Raw genomic sequence first — 17,347 nt, 5'->3', positions numbered from 1 at the left:
ATTTTTCTCAAAATCTATGTGTACCCCCCTACGAAAATAGTGAGTTTTCGGTAAATGCTCTATATATGAAGCCTATAATCTTTAATTCGTTTTAAAATTTATAACCACATTATACATTTGTATTAATATATGATAAATTTCTTTTCATGGTACATGGACATCGTTCTAATTTTTTATCCATTAATTTAGCAAAACTGCAAATACTCCCTAAATCATTAGACTAACCACTATAAAATTGCTATTCCCTAGAGAAACGGAGACAACAAAGGTTCCAAACCTCTTTGAACTTCATCATATTTTATTACATGATTCAAATATGTATTAAAACAGTATTTTCAATTTTTTTGAATTTTTCTCAAAATCTATGTGTACCCCCCTACGAAAATAGTGAGTTTTCGGTAAATGCTCTATATATGAAGCCTATAATCTTTTAATTCGTTTTAAAATTTATAACCACATTATACATTTGTATTAATATATGATAAACTTCTTTTCATGGTACATGGACATCGTTCTAATTTTTTATCCATTAATTTAGCAAAACTGCAAATACTCCCTAAATCATTAGACTAACCACTATAAAATTGCTATTCCCTAGAGAAACGGAGACAACAAAGGTTCCAAACCTCTTTGAACTTCATCATATTTTATTACATGATTCAAATATGTATTAAAACAGTATTTTCAATTTTTTGAATTTTTCTCAAAATCTATGTACCCCCCTACGAAAATAGTGAGTTTTCGGTAAATGCTCTATATATGAAGCCTATAATCTTTTAATTCGTTTTAAAATTTATAACCACATTATACATTTGTATTAATATATGATAAACTTCTTTTCATGGTACATGGACATCGTTCTAATTTTTTATCCATTAATTTAGCAAAACTGCAAATACTCCCTAAATCATTAGACTAACCACTATAAAATTGCTATTCCCTAGAGAAACGGAGACAACAAAGGTTCCAAACCTTTTTGAACTTCATCATATTTTATTACATGATTCAAATATGTATTAAAAAGTATTTCAATTTTTTTAATTTTTCTCAAAATCTATGTGTACCCCCCTACGAAAATAGTGAGTTTTCGGTAAATGCTCTATATATGAAGCCTATAATCTTTTAATTCGTTTTAAAATTTATAACCACATTATACATTTGTATTAATATATGATAAACTTCTTTTCATGGTACATGGACATCGTTCTAATTTTTTATCCATTAATTTAGCAAAACTGCAAATACTCCCTAAATCATTAGACTAACCACTATAAAATTGTTATTCCCTAGAGAAACGGAGACAACAAAGGTTCCAAACCTCTTTGAACTTCATCATATTGTATTACATGATTCAAATATGTATTAAAACAGTATTTTCATTTTTTTAAATTTTTCTCAAAATCTATGTGTACCCCCCTACGAAAATAGTGAGTTTTCGGTAAATGCTCTATATATGAAGCCTATAATCTTTTAATTCGTTTTAAAATTTATAACCACATTATACATTTGTATTAATATATGATAAACTACTTTCAATGGTACATGGACATCTTTCTAATTTTTTATCAATTAATTTAGCAAAACTGTAAATACTCCCTAAATCATTGGACTAACCACTATAAAATTGTTATTCCTTAGAGAAACGGAGACAACAAAGGTTCCAAACCTCTTTGAACTTCATCATATTTTATTAAATGATTTAAATATGTATTAAAACAGTTTTTTCAGTTTTTTTGAATTTTTCTCAAAATCTATGTGTACCCCCCTACGAAAATAGTGAGTTTTCCGGTAAATGCTCTATATATGAAGCCTATAATCTTTTAATTCGTTATAAAATTTATAACCACATTATAAATTTGTATTAATTTATGATAAACTTCTTTTCATGATACATGGACATCGTTCTAATTTTTTATCCATTAATTTAGCAAAACTGCAAATACTCCCTAAATCATTAGACTAACCACTATAAAATTGCTATTCCCTAGAGAAACGGAGACAACAAAGGTTCCAAACCTCTTTGAACTTCATCATATGTTATTCCATGATTCATATATGTATTAAAACAGTATTCTCAAATTTTTTGAATTTTTCTCAAAATCTATGTGTACCCCCCCCCCCCTATGAAAATAGTGAGTTTTCGGTAAATGCTCTATATATTAAGCCTATAATCCTTAAATTTGTTTTAAAATTTAAAACCACATTATGCCTTTGTATTAATGTATGATAAACTTCTTTTCATGGTACATGGACATCGTTCTAATTTTTTATCCATTAATTTAGCAAAACTGCAAATACTCCATAAATCATTAGACTAACCATTATAAAATTGCTATTCCCTAGAGAAACGGAGACAACAAAGGTTCCAAACCTCTTTGAACTTCATCATATTTTATTACATGATTCAAATATGTATTAAAACAGTATTTTTAAATTTTTTTGAATATTTCTCAAAATCTATGTGTACCCCCCTACGAAAATAGTAAGTTTTCGGTAAATGCTCTATATATGAAGCCGTTTTAAAATTTATAACCACATTATACATTTGTATTAATATATGATAAACTCCTTTTCATGGTACATGGACATCGTTCTAATTTTTTATCCATTAATTTAGCAAAACTGCAAATACTCCATAAATCATTAGACTAACCACTATAAAATTGCTATTCCCTAGAGAAACGGAGACAACAAAGGTTCCAAACTTCTTTGAACTTCATCATATTTTATTACATGATTCAAATATGTATTAAAACAGTATTTTAAATTTTTTGAATATTTCTCAAAATCTATGTGTACCCCCCTACGAAAATAGTGAGTTTTCGGTAAATGCTCTATATATGAGGCCGTTTTAAAATTTATAACCACATTATACATTTGTATTAATATATGATAAACTCCTTTTCATGGTACATGGACATCGTTCTAATTTTTTATCCATTAATTTAGCAAAACTGCAAATACTCCATAAATCATTAGACTAACCACTATAAAATTGCTATTCCCTAGAGAAACGGAGACAACAAAGGTTCCAAACCTCTTTGAACTTCATCATATTTTATTACATGATTCAAATATGTATTAAAACAGTATTTTTAAATTTTTTTGAATATTTCTCAAAATCTATGTGTACCCCCTACGAAAATAGTGAGTTTTCGGTAAATGCTCTATATATGAGGCCGTTTTAAAATTTATAACCACATTATACATTTGTATTAATATATGATAAACTCCTTTTCATGGTACATGGACATCGTTCTAATTTTTTATCCATTAATTTAGCAAAACTGCAAATACTCCATAAATCATTAGACTAACCACTATAAAATTGCTATTCCCTAGAGAAACGGAGACAACAAAGGTTCCAAACCTCTTTGAACTTCATCATATTTTATTAAATGATTTAAATATGTATTAAAACAGTATTTTCAATTTTATTGAATTTTTCTTCAAATCTATGTGTACCCCCCTACGAAAATAGTGAGTTTTCGGTAAATACTTCATAATACTCCCTAAATTGGTTGACTAACCACAATAAAATCACTTTTCTCTATAAAAACGGAGACAACAACGGTTCCAAACCTCTTTGATCTTCATCATATGTTAGTGAAGGATGCAACTATGCATTAAAATAGAATTTTCATTTTTTAAAAATTTTCTCAAAATCTATGGGTTAACCCCTCTACGAAATATTTAATTTTTCGGTAAATGCTCTATATACTGAAGCATATGATATTTATTGTTGTTTTAAAATTTCTAAACACATTCTGCATTTGTATTAATGTATATTAAACTCTATTTCATGGTACATGGGCGTCGTTTAAATTTTTTGTCAATTAATTTAGTTAAACTTCATAATACTCCCTAAATTGGTTGACTAACCACTATAAAATCGCTATTCTCTAGAAAAATAGAGACAACAAAGGTTCCAAACCTCTTTGACCTTCATCATATGTTAGTGAAGGATGCAATTATGCATTAAAATAGAATTTTTATTTTTTTGAATTTTTCTCAAAATCTATGTGTTCTCCTACGAAATATTTAATTTTTCGGTAAATACTCTATATCTGAAGCCTATGATCTTTACTGTTTTTTAATATTTCTAAACACATTCTAGATTTTTATTAATGTATACTAACTCTCTTTCATGGTACATGGGCATCGTTTAAATTTTTCGTCAATTAATTTAGTAAAACTTCATAATACTCCCTAAATTGGTTGACTAACCACTATCAAATCGCTATTCTCTAGAAAAACGGAGACAACAAATGTTCCAAACTTCTTTGACCTTCATCATATGTTAGTGAAGGATGCAACTATGCGTTAAATTACAACTTTCATTTTTAAATTTTTTTCTCAAAATCTATGGGTTGACCCTACGAAAATATTGAATTTTTCGATAAATGCTCTATATACTGAAGCATATGATCTTTAGTGTTGTTTTAAAATTTCTAAACATATTATGCATTTGTATTAATGTATATTAAACTCTCTTTCATGGTACATGAGAATCGTTTAAATTTTTTGTCAATTAATTTAGTAAAACTTCATAATACTCCCTAAATTGGTTGACTAACCACTATAAAATCGCTATTCTCTTGAAAAACGAAGACAACAAAGGTTCCAAACCTCTTTGACCTTCATCATATGTTAGTGAAAGATGCAACTATGCCATAAAATAGAATTTTCATTTTTTAAAATTTTTCTCAAAATCTATGGGTTAATAACCCCTATGAAAATATTGAATTTTTCGGTAAATGATCTATATACTGAAGCATATGATCTTTATTGTTGTTTTAAAATTTCTAAACACATTCTGCATTTGTATTAATGTATATTAAACTTTATTTCATGGTACATGGGCATCATTTAAATTTTTCGTCAATTAATTTAGTAAAACTTCATAATACTTCCTAAATTGGTTGATTAACCACTATAAAATCGCTATTCTCTAGAAAAACGGAGACTACAAAAGTTCCAAACCTCTTTGACCTTCATCATATGTTAGCGAGGGATGCAACTATGCATTAAAATAAAATTTTCATTTTTTCGAATTTTTCTCAAAATCTATGGGTAAATGCTCTATATACTGAAGCCTATGATCTTTACTATTGTTTTAATATTTCTAAACACATTCTATATTTGTATTAATTTATATTAAACTCTATTTCATGGTACATGGGCATCGTTTAAATTTTTTGTCAATTAATTTAGTAAAACTTCATAATACTCCCTAAATTGGTTGACTAACCACTATAAAATCACTATTCTCTAGAAAGAAAGAGACAACAAAGGTTCCAAACCTCTTAGACCTTCATCATATGTTAGTGAAGGATGCAACAATGCATTAAAATAGAATTTTCAACTTTTTGAATTTTTTTCAAAATCTATGGGTTAACAACCCCTACGAAAATATTGATTTTTATGGTAAATGCTCTATATACTGAAGCACATGATCTTTAGTGTTGTTTTAAAATTTCTAAACACATTCTGAATTTGTATTAATGTATATTAAACTCTATTTCATGGTACATGGGCGTCGTTTAAATTTTTTGTCAATTAATTTAGTAAAACTTCATAATACTCCCTAAATTGGTTGACTAACCACTATAAAATCGCTATTCTCTAGAAAAACGGAGACAACAAAGGTTCCAAACCTCTTTGATCTTCATCATATGTTAGTGAAGGATGCAACTATGCATTAAAATAGAATTTTCATTTTTTAAAATTTTTCTCAAAATCTATGGGTTAACCCCCTACGAATATGTTGAATTTTTCGGTAAATTCTTTATATACTGAAGCATATGATCTTTAGTGTTGTTTTAAAATTTCTAAACACATTATGCATTTGTATTAATGTATATTAAACTATAAAAACGTTAGATTTTTAGATCATATGTACGAAATCTATGTACGAAATATTTTTAGATTTTTAGATTTTTTGAATTTTGTTTCTCAAAATCTATGTACGAAATATTTAATTTTTCTCAAAAACAATATTTTCATATTTTTGATAATTTCTCAAAATCTATGAGTTAATCCCCTACGAAAATATTGAGTTTTTCGGTAAGTGTTCTAAATACTGAAGTCTATGATCTTTAGTGTTGTTTTAAAATTTCTAAACACATTCTACATTTGAATTAATGTATATTAAACTCTCTTTCATGGTACATGGGTTTCAGTATATAGAATGTGTTTAGAAATTTTAAAACTACACTAAATATCATAGGCTTCAGATCGTGTGACTTAACTTTAATACAAATGTAGAATGTGGAATGTGTTTAGATATAATATACATTACCATGAAAGAGAGTTTAATATACATTAATAAAAATGTAGAATGTGGAATGTGTTTAGATATAACGATCGTTACTATCTTCTCTCCTCTTTCATTTTTCACATCTCAGGTGTACATTACTTTTACATCTCAGATAATAGGGTTGTATATGATTTTCTTAAGTTGTTAAATACTCTGAAAGACCAGGGTTTGTCTCACATGTTAATTATCTATCTAATCGTAGGTAGAGTTGTTGTCGTCACCCCCATCGAGTCGAGTTGGCCTTTCCAAAAATTGATTCAATTTATCCATATTGTATTTCGGCCCCTGTAAGAGGATGTCCATAGTGTATGTATATAGCTCTTCAATTTGTCCATCTCTGTACCATATTGTATTTTGTCCCTATAGTGTGACTCATGTTATCAATTATATGAAGAGCTCTCTTTCCAAGTGAAAACAAGTTATTAATATGCTCACAAAAAAATAAAAAGGGTTTTCGTGTAAAATGAGCTTTTTTTTATAAACTCTTTCGGCTACCCGTCGGCCACGAGAGAAACGTGCTTAGTGTTAAACAATGGACTAACCTGGAAGTGTATGACCGAATTTGAATACTTTTTGACTATTGTTAAGAGATGAACCATATTAATCACTTGAACCGAAGTACAAACCCATACTAACACAACAATAAGAACCAAACTCAAAACAGATGTGCATGCCCGCGGAGCCCCGAAAGACTACTACAAGAATACCACCGCTTGGTTCAAAATGAGCTATTTTCAAACTACAGAATCGATCATAATATAGTTATGTAGTTTTTATTTATTTGAGAGATGATTGGGATTTGTACAAAATATAATTTCTTAATTAGATCAACTATTAATACTCCAGCAAAAAAAACAGTAGAAAAAGACACACTGATCACCAGCACTTGCTACAAAGTTAAGGATTACGTGCGCATGATTTATGTACACTTTGCCCAAAAAAAAAAAAAGATTTATGTACACATGCATGCAATCAACGGTCTGTAAATTAAATACGTTACATCATATATGAAAAAGCCAGTAAGAAAAAGAATGGGAATAAATGGAAAAGGAAAGTGTGAATGATTACGGATTACCTATATACAGTTTACAGAAGCAAAAGCAAATGCTTTTGAGCATGAAGAGAGTAGGTATCTGGTTAATGTTAAGTCATGTCGTTCGAAGAAAACACATTGCTACTGTGCATATATAAAACAATAGAAGGGTCAACTTCTATTCCAAAATCGAATCAGACGAAGACAAAAGTAGAAAACCACGATCGAGTGTTCCATGTCGTTCTAGGAAAACACATTGCTACTTTTCATGAATTATAAAAAGGATGCACTGCAATAGTTTTTAAGCCCTTTGATTTTGAATTTCGGCATTATGAAGATGAAAAAGAATGGTCTCTGATTATCCTCTAAAAAGTATATTAGTAGCACTTGAGTAATGGTCATGAGCAAATTGAGACCGACCCTGTTGGGAAAATATATCCATTTTTATATATTAAAATTAGGGTTTAGTTTACTGGTACAGTCATATGATTTTTTTTTTTTTGCTACAAGCAATCATATGATTGAAATGAGAAAGAACTCATATGAATATATGATGATATCTCATATCTGGTATGCTGGTATCACGTTCACCTAAAGCATGCATGTTTTTAGTATCAATTTGATATTTCTTCTAAAATACCGGATTAGCAAAACAAAATTTTAGAAATAAACGTGGGTGGCTAACAAAAGATTAGCTATTAAAGGGAACTCTGGCTTAAATTTTTCTTTTCTTTTTGCTAAATTTTGTCTTTAGCATAAACAATTGACTCAATCGACAGTGAAATTTGTTTTGCTTTACATTGATATTCTTGCTGTCTGCAATAATGAAAAATAATAAGTTGCCTTAGGCATAGCCGCATAGGTCACCATCTACATCATGCAATGGATCTTTGTCTTTTTGGGTACTCTTTATTGTCGTAGACTAAAACAGAACTCTTTCGCATTCATTCCTCTCTTCCTCACCTTAAAAGCAAATCCCACATTCTTCTGCCTCTCTTTTGATGGAAGGAGAGATTAGACGTACGCGTTGAACCTTTTCCATGTGTCAATCCCAACGTAGCTTGATCAAAAGCCATTCTTATTATCAGGGCCGTCTTAAACTCTAAAGAGACCCTATTCAAAAAAAGAAATGGTCATTTTACTAATCTGAAATAATTTATGTTTTTCTTGCAAAATATTGTTATAATATATAATAAATACACCAATCTAATTTGAGTGGAAGAAACATCTTTTGGTTTTATAATTAAAACCTTATGAAAAATACCTCTGAAACTATAAATTTTTCAGTTTTTTTTTTCTTTTGATTTTTTCTATATCCACAATCATGAGCTATAATCTATAAGAAAATTAATAAAGCAATAGAACATGGATAATTGTTAGACCAAAAGCCGTAGATTCTTGATTTGATTAAACAAGAAGTTGGAGACTCTTCATTTTTCTTCTCTATAGAAGCTTAGATTAGTCATTCTTCTTTGTGTTTACTATTTTTTGTAAAATTGCTGAAAATTATATATTTCTTTCCTTATTTATAATCACTAATTAAATAATACTTTCCTAAATATAATCAAATTAGAATATTAACTTTCTAAATTTACATTGAATATCAAATCAAACACCAACAGCTATTTTTTACTTTCCAAAATATATAAATTGATATAAATGTTCATTTTTTCATGACTTATTGCATTTTTGTTAGTTATGTAAACAAAATTTATTGGTTAATAAATACGAAAATTAAATTTAAATATAGCAATCTGATTTTTAATAAATATATGTGATTTTAAATTTATAACTATTACTAAAATAAAAAAAATTATGGACCCTCTAAAATTTTGGACCCTATTCGACCGCTCCACTTGCACGTGCTAAAAGACGACCCTGCTTATTATGTATCCACTGATCTATAATCTACAAACTATTACGTATAAATTAAAACATGCATGTTAGTTGAGATCTTTACAATTTAGTACTAGCTCAGTATATATTATATCTGGTCATTCCCATATATATTGACTATATATATTAAGCTTTTATCACCCAAGGAAATTATATAAAACGTAAAATCCTAATTTCTTAGGGATTAATTTGTAGATAGACCTTTAGGGGATGTAGGGATTGATTTTTTTTTAAAAAAAAATTAGGTTGATTATATAGCTTTAACTTTTAACAAAATCACGTCCATTAATTATACGACCTAACTTTCTGCAGTCAAAACTCTGATGTTAAAACACGCGATTACAGATTCAACCAGTCAACTCTTGTAATTATTGACACATGTAGTTTCATGACAAGGGTTAGAGAATAACACAAAAACTTTTAACTTTCCTCTTCTAGTGCAATTATGCTTCTTTGAAGTTTTCAACCCATCAACAATTCATCGAGGGCCGTGGCTCTACGAGTAAGGAAACCAACTTACCTACGTAATGAGCCTTTATCATCTTGTTAGGCTTGATGGCCGAGATTGCCGCCATTTATTGTAAACTAAGCCCATGAGACCAAATATCATAAGCCCATGCGTCCATCGTTCATTATCAGTACAGCAATATTTCAATATCAATTTCTTACTTTACGTCTTTACCATGCATGAGATATCTTCGTGGTATATACTAGCGATACCTATATGTGTCCTCTTCTTGCTATGGATTGTGGTTATAACGGGTTTCCACAATAACACGTGATAAGATGATACTCAGGTCACTAAATGATCTTAGTAAATACTAATTGGAATGGTGTAAAGAAAGAGTAAGAACGGACTTGGATGTTTCTTGATGTCTTCCTATTATACATACTTTTCCACATCTAACATAAAAGAAAATTAACAATCTAAATCGAACGAAATAGACAGAGATATTTTGTTTGAATCAGAGAAGAAGAAAATGATAAAAGACAACTTTTTCTTGTCTTCATATATAACTAAAACGCTAGTAAACTTTACTACGACTTTGTTCCTACGCGTAGGACTCAATCTCATTTCTATGGCGGATACGGTGAAGCCTATCCTTATCTCCGCGGTTGATCTTGCGGTTCAAGTTATTCAAGCGTCAAACGAAGCCAGATTATTCAAGAAGGAGTGGGACGTGGTCAAGATCAAGGTACAAAACTCTTAGAACTGCTGGAGAAAGCCTTAACCGCCAGCTCCAATCTATGCGAGTTTCCGACCCGCCACGTCATCTCAATCGCCGAAGCTGTGCTTCAAAAGTCTCTCGCTGTGTTAGACAAGTGCATCCCAAAGCTAAGGAATCGCGTCTTGACAATAATCCGCGTCTCCACTTACCAAAAAGATGCTTGTCCGGCTGGAAAGATCCATCATCAACGTCTCGTGGCTCCTCAACGTCTCCACTCCATCACATGATGGCAAACACGAGCAGCTAACTGGTCTCCTACCCTTCGCCATAAGGGATCCAACTATTTTCTTGATATATGAACTTATGGCAATTCTTTACACAGGGACACTTGATGATGACGCCTGTGAAGCAGCTAGGTCGCTGAGATCAATGGCCAGTGACAACCCTAGATGCGCAGAGATCATGATCCGTAATGGTTTGTGTTCTGTATTTGTTAAGATCCTCAAACAAGGGTCGATGAGGGTTCAAGCAGAGGTGGCTTGTGCCACGTCCGTGTTGGTCTCGAGCTTCTCCGAGAGCCAGGACTTGTTCGCACAACATGACGTGATTCAGCTCCTTCTAAGCCTTTTGACTTCAAAGCTCGAAGAGGACTCTTGGCACATGAAGGCAATGGCAGCAAAAGCTTTGAGGGAGCTAGCCAAAGGAAATTCATCTATCAGCAAAAGCATCACCGATTCAAAAAGATTCTTGCGTTTCGCAGATTTGCTTGAGATACAAGACAGAGAAGTTAGGCTCATCTCCTTGATGGTTTTAATAGAGATTACTTCTGTGGCAGAGATGGACTCTAGCTTGAGAAGACACTCAGCTTTCAAGTGCAAGTCTCCAGTTTTCAAGGCCATTGTTAATCAATTCCATAAGCTCATTGAAGAAAATGGAGACATGGTTTTACTAATACCATACATCACATTAATAGGGAACCTGGCACGATCATTTAGAGCGTCCGATACATCAATGATTGAACAATTGGTGAAGCTTCTTGGCCTAAGAGATCGAGAGGTATTAAGAGAAGCAATTGTAGCACTCACTAAATTTGCTATCCCGTGTAATTACTTACACATAGATCATTCAAGAGCAATAGTAGAAGCTGGAGCTGCAAAGCGGCTCATCGAGCTATCTTCTTTAGGATGTGAGATTCGGATTCCAGTGTTAGAGCTTCTGAAGTTCTGATCTGCATCGCAGTTCATGTGCCAGAGAAGAACAAGTCATGGAAGTATTGGAATGTGCATCGAAGCAACCATTTGAGTAAGTCATAAATGTAATAATTTGTTAAATGATGATTTCTCTAAAGCTTCAAATAATTAGTACAAGATCATTTCCATTGTAAATTTACAAATAGAAAAAAAATACAATTATGTCATCGACAATCTTAATGTGCATAAAACTCTCCGTTGATGTATTACTTCAAAAAGCAATAAATCATTGACAATCTTTTGGTTAATTTTCTGTTATGAACCTACGAATTCTTATGTGTATATAGTAAAATATCATTTCTGTTACTATGGTTATTAATCTATTAAATATGTTTTTAAGATAAGTTTGTTGATATTCTCACCAATTTTTTTGTTTGTTGAATACTTCTCATTCTTACCTAATTGCGTAACAAAAGATAAAATAATATTGAGCGTCTCTGTTGGCTGATAAAAACAAAGAGAAAGAAATAGGGTTTCTTGGAGGACAGGAGCATGGCATGTCCACAGATTAAAAACGCCTCAATTCACTCGTGATCATCCATTAATCTCTGAAAATAGTCAAAACCAATAACAAAAATAAACATTCAAATTTAGAAAAGTCAAATAAAAATCTCTATATATATACGCACCCTTTCTTCTTCCTTCTCTTTTTCTATCCAATCCTTTCCAATTCACACGTCCCATAACAAAAAAAAAACCCAAAAAAATGAACACTCCAATAAAACTCGCCTTTCTAATTCTATGCATCGCCCTAACCGCAACCGCATTCATTATCCCAGCCAAACGTGACGCCGTCACACCGGAACACGAAAAAACAGTGGCAGGAATCTGCAGCGTTGTCCAAGACAAACGTCTCTGTAGCATAACCTTGAAAACCGTCCCAAGCAATGATCCCGACGTTTTGGTCCGTCACTTAGCGACGGGAGCAGAAACCTCCGTTAAAAAGGGCTTGAAGTTCCTCTCCGGAATCAAACCCAAGTACAAGGGAGACAAATTTGCCACAACTTGCATCACCAGTTGCGAGAAACAGCTAAACAACGCCTTGGAAGACTTTTCAGATTTCTGGAAAGCCGCGGGAAAAGACATAACGAGCATGGCTGATAATTACTTCACATGTAAGAAGAAGATGACATCGATCTTCAACTACCAGTCGAGTTGTCTCGATGACATTTACGACAAAACATTGTTGAAAGAGGTTCAAGGAGGGATTGGGCTTGGGAAAAGAATGAGTGGCGAGTCTGTGGATGTGTTCGCTGGAATGGGAAAAGTGTTTAACACTCTTAACATTAAGACCAAACTAAACCAGAAAGATACTGATTCGTTGCTCCCACCACCTTTGTCCTTTTACTACGTCTGATCTATTTATTGAAGAAAAAGCAAATAAAAATGTATGGCGTCGTCGATGGTGATAAATAATCTGCATCGTTTGGGTTTTTGTAAGTCATGTTAGGAATCTTGTAAAGAAAGGTTCCTTTTGATGTATGTTTGTGATTAATATGTTATGGGTGATAATCATGTATGGACCTCGTGGTTGGAAAGGATATGGAAAATGTGATAATCTAATATTAATAATGTATTTGGTATACTATCTTTTATATGTCTACATTTTAAATTTTCTTTTTCCTTCATTTTCCTTTTCGTTAATTTTACATTTTGACCTAAATTTTTAATGGCTACATAAACGTAGAAGACAAGGTACGAGTCACTAATTAATCACTATAGGTCAAAATCGAAATTCTACTAAAAATACTACTTAGCATAAGCTGAATACGTACCATTCTATTGCTAAGTTTATTTTTGATGCTACAATCATGTTTTGGTGTTGTGTTGGTGATACCCTCTCTCTTATTCTTCTAATCAGTGATACATTTTCTATCAATGTTTTTCCTATGCAATTGTGTAGTTGTATGTATTTTACACACAAACTAAAAACAATTTAATTTTTCATCATTTTTTTGATAAAATGTTAAATTATTATACCAAAGTTTTCAATCTTTTACAGAAGTATAACGAAAACTAGTAGCGAAATACTTTAATTTTTCATCATTTGTTGATCAGATAGTGTAATATTACATTAAGCTCGAGTGAGAGAAATGCCCAAAAAATACACTTCAGTAATTGATTAGCCAAACCGTAAAGCAGTTTTGTTTATATACATAACATTAGTTGCTTAAATGTGTAACTATCACTATAATGACTTTACCAATAAACTCAAGCTAAAAAACTACGACTAATATATAGTACACCATCATAAGCTTTTAGAAACAATCATAATGATGATAAAAACTTGAGATATAGACATTCTACCAGTTGACAAAAGGAAAACATTCTACCAAAAAGAACTCTGATTGCAAAACCTTTATCAATATAGCAACATGTTGGTTTTGAGAATCAGATCTCATATGATTTTTACCATATATGTCAATCAATGTTTATAAATTTATCTTCTCATGTAATTTGGTGATGTAATCATAAGTTTTCTTAGACTAATTTGAAGATTATTTCGGGTTTTACATAGCTAATTTTATATAGACATTTTTATGGCAGCATATTTTTTTTTTCAAAATCTCATTGTATTGGTTTGATTCGAGTTAATCTATTTTTTCCCCAAGAAATTTCATATTAAAAAAAAAATAAACACAATTTTGTTGGAATTATCCTAGTTGAGTCTGGTTGATTTCCAGATTTTGAACTCATCACAACATTTTACATTTGCCTAAATCACTTAATTATATTGTTAACTAACTCACTTGTTACTTATATCTATATATGTCATTTCTATTTGTAGTCAATCACGCCACCAGGCCTACCACACCCTCCAACCAGGATCGTACTCCATATTTATCTTGCGTTGACCAATTTTAAACCTCACAATAAAGCAATTTCATAGTGTCATTAGTTAATTAGACCTTTTTTTACCAGATATTCTCAGCCATTCGTCGACCGTAAATCTCTCTCTCCATGCAAATTCCATGCACGTAGCTTTTTTTTAGATACTAAAAGCTACTATAAATCCTCCATAATCCATCACAATATTCACTGGCCCGAGTCATTAAACAACTTGGCTTTTCTCTAATAAAGCCCCTCCCTCTCCGATTAACCTCTAAATAAAACCGGAGGGAGCAAAAAAAATTCAAAAATACACAAAACAATATAATAAAATATAAAAAAATGATAGGAAAAGTTGTTGTTTCTGTGGCCTCCGTCCTTTTATTGGTCGGAGTAGCCATAGGAGTCGTTGCCATCGTTAACAGAAACAACGACACTCCTCTGTCTCCACAGATGAAAGCCGTTCAAGGAATTTGCCAGGCTACTTCTGACAAAGCCTCGTGTGTCAAAACACTCGAGCCAGTCAAGAGCGATGACCCAAACAAGCTGATCAAGGCCTTCATCCTCGCTACACAAGATGCAATAACCAAATCATCAAACTTCACGGGTAAAACCGAAGGGAAATTGGGTTCAAGCATCTCACCAAACAACAAAGCCGTTCTTGATTACTGCAAGAGAGTTTTCATGTACGCGCTTGAGGATCTCGGTACCATTATTGAGGAAATGGGTGAAGATCTTAACCAGATCGGTAGCAAAATCGACCAGCTTAAACAATGGTTAACCGGTGTTTACAACTACCAAACCGATTGTCTTGATGATATCGAAGAAGATGATTTGAGAAAGACTATTGGAGAAGGCATTGCAAACTCCAAGATTCTCACAGGCAACGCTATTGACATCTTCCACACAGTCGTCAGCGCGATGGCCAAGCTTAACATCAAAATGGATGATTTCAAGAACATGACAGGTGATTTCTTCTCTTCCTCCGAGAAAGGAGCAGCTCCAGTCGACAAAAAAGCCACTCCTGCCGTTGATACTCCCGTGGCCGATCCAGACGGTCCTTCTCGTCGTCTTCTTGAAGACCTTGACGACCTCGGAATCCCAAGATGGGTTTCGGGTACAGACAGGAAGCTCATGGCTAACGCTGGACGTGGCGAAAAGGGTGGTGAAGGTGGTGCTAGAATCAAAGCAACCTATGTGGTGGCTAAGGATGGAAGCGGACAGTTTAAGACGGTCCAACAAGCCGTTGATGCTTGTCCCCAGAAAAACCCAGGTAGATGCATTATCCACATCAAGGCTGGTATCTACAAAGAGCAAGTTGTGATCCCTAAGAAAAAGAACAACATCTTCATGTTCGGAGATGGTGCAAGAAAGACCATTATCTCTTTCAACAGAAGCGTTAAACTCACCCCTGGAACCACCACTTCCCTTAGTGGCACAGTCCGTAAGTCTCACCCTAACCCTAACTTAATAGTTATTATTACAAATCTCAATAATATCAATAACTCATTTAATTATTACATGTAATGTTGTATTTGTGTAGAGGTGGAATCTGAAGGGTTCATGGCTAAATTTATTGGATTCAAGAACACAGCTGGTCCAATGGGACACCAAGCCGTGGCAATCAGAGTGAATGGAGACCGTGCAGTCCTCTTCAACTGTAGATTCGATGGTTACCAAGACACTCTATACGCTAACAACGGTCGTCAGTTCTACAGAAACATCGTCGTCTCAGGAACAATCGATTTCATCTTCGGAAAGGGCGCAACCGTTATCCAAAACTCAATGATTGTTGTCCGTAAAGGAAACAAGAATCAATTCAACACCGTCACAGCCGACGGAAACGAAAAGGGACTATCCATGAAAATCGGTATCGTCCTCCAGAACTGCCGCATCGTTGCAGACAAGAAACTACAGGCAGAGAGGTTAACCGTTGCGTCGTACTTGGGAAGGCCGTGGAAGAAGTACTCCACCACCGCGGTCATCAACAGCGAGATCGGTGATGTGATTAAACCCGAAGGATGGAAAATCTGGGATGGGGAGAGTTTCCACAAGACATGTAAGTACGTTGAGTTCAACAACCGTGGACCAGGAGCTAACACTAACAAAAGAGTTGACTGGGTTAAGATCGCCAAGTCTGCGTCTGAGGTTAACCAGTTCTCTGTGGCTAACTGGTTGGCTCCCGTTGAATGGATTCAAGAAGCTAACGTGCCCGTCAACCTTGGATTATAAATCATATAAAATTGAAAAAGACTAGTACGTGTCCATGTAAAAGGTGAAAAGTACAACCTTCACTTTCGGTAGGATAAATATGCGCGGGGATGAAGTTGTAAGATTCACTTTTTGTTTGTCTCACGTATGAAAGATGAGGAAAAAATTATATTGTTTAACTTTTAATTTCATATTTCAAAAGTATGAAATTTATCTACTGTGTTGTATCTATGTCTAATAACTTTTAAAAATATATAATTTTCTAATTTATACTTTTTTCTTGTTCTTGGAAATATCATAGTTTACTAAGATTGCAACTGGAATAAATTAATTTGGAATGCATCATTTCACTGGATTCAAAGTAACAGAAATTAAACAATTTTACATTTTCTATTTTTTATCGAAATATATCCTTTTTATAATTTATTCCGTTGGTTTCATATATCAAACGACAAATGAGGGATAATCCATGACTTTTCTTGTTTTTTTAATAATCCATGAACTGCTATTTCTGATCCCAGATTAGAGCAATGCTTATAAAATGGTTTTGATCAAATTCACAAATGCTCCGTGTTCACTTTGAGGGACTTTCTTCAGACTAGGACTAAACCGATTCATGGCTTATGTCCATCAAGATCTA

At 32.7% G+C, this 17,347-nt stretch overlaps 3 protein-coding genes across 3 annotated transcripts; all 3 read left to right on the top strand.

Moving 5' to 3' along the window:
- The first annotated feature begins 9,609 nt into the window (after positions 1-9,609).
- LOC125608399 lies at positions 9,610-11,915 on the top strand. Its single transcript, XM_048778856.1, has 2 exons — positions 9,610-10,727; positions 10,800-11,915. Exons 1-2 carry the CDS (start codon positions 10,634-10,636, stop codon positions 11,642-11,644), a joined length of 939 nt encoding a protein of 312 aa, XP_048634813.1. The 5' UTR covers positions 9,610-10,633; the 3' UTR covers positions 11,645-11,915.
- Positions 11,916-12,309: 394 nt separating this feature from the next.
- On the top strand, positions 12,310-13,257 carry LOC106454443 (pectinesterase 5). Its single transcript, XM_013896562.3, has one exon. It carries the CDS (start codon positions 12,374-12,376, stop codon positions 13,022-13,024), a length of 651 nt encoding a protein of 216 aa, XP_013752016.1. The 5' UTR covers positions 12,310-12,373; the 3' UTR covers positions 13,025-13,257.
- A 1,434-nt stretch (positions 13,258-14,691) lies between these two features.
- Positions 14,692-16,979, top strand: LOC106450541 (pectinesterase 5-like). The gene is made up of 2 exons (XM_013892223.3): positions 14,692-15,940; positions 16,040-16,979. Exons 1-2 carry the CDS (start codon positions 14,839-14,841, stop codon positions 16,726-16,728), a joined length of 1,791 nt encoding a protein of 596 aa, XP_013747677.2. The 5' UTR covers positions 14,692-14,838; the 3' UTR covers positions 16,729-16,979.
- The last annotated feature ends 368 nt before the right edge of the window (positions 16,980-17,347 follow it).

The sequence above is a fragment of the Brassica napus genome, chromosome A4 (assembly GCF_020379485.1).
Source record: "Brassica napus cultivar Da-Ae chromosome A4, Da-Ae, whole genome shotgun sequence".
Lineage (NCBI taxonomy): Eukaryota > Viridiplantae > Streptophyta > Magnoliopsida > Brassicales > Brassicaceae > Brassica > Brassica napus.
This window is presented reverse-complemented; position numbering and strand designations above follow the sequence as displayed.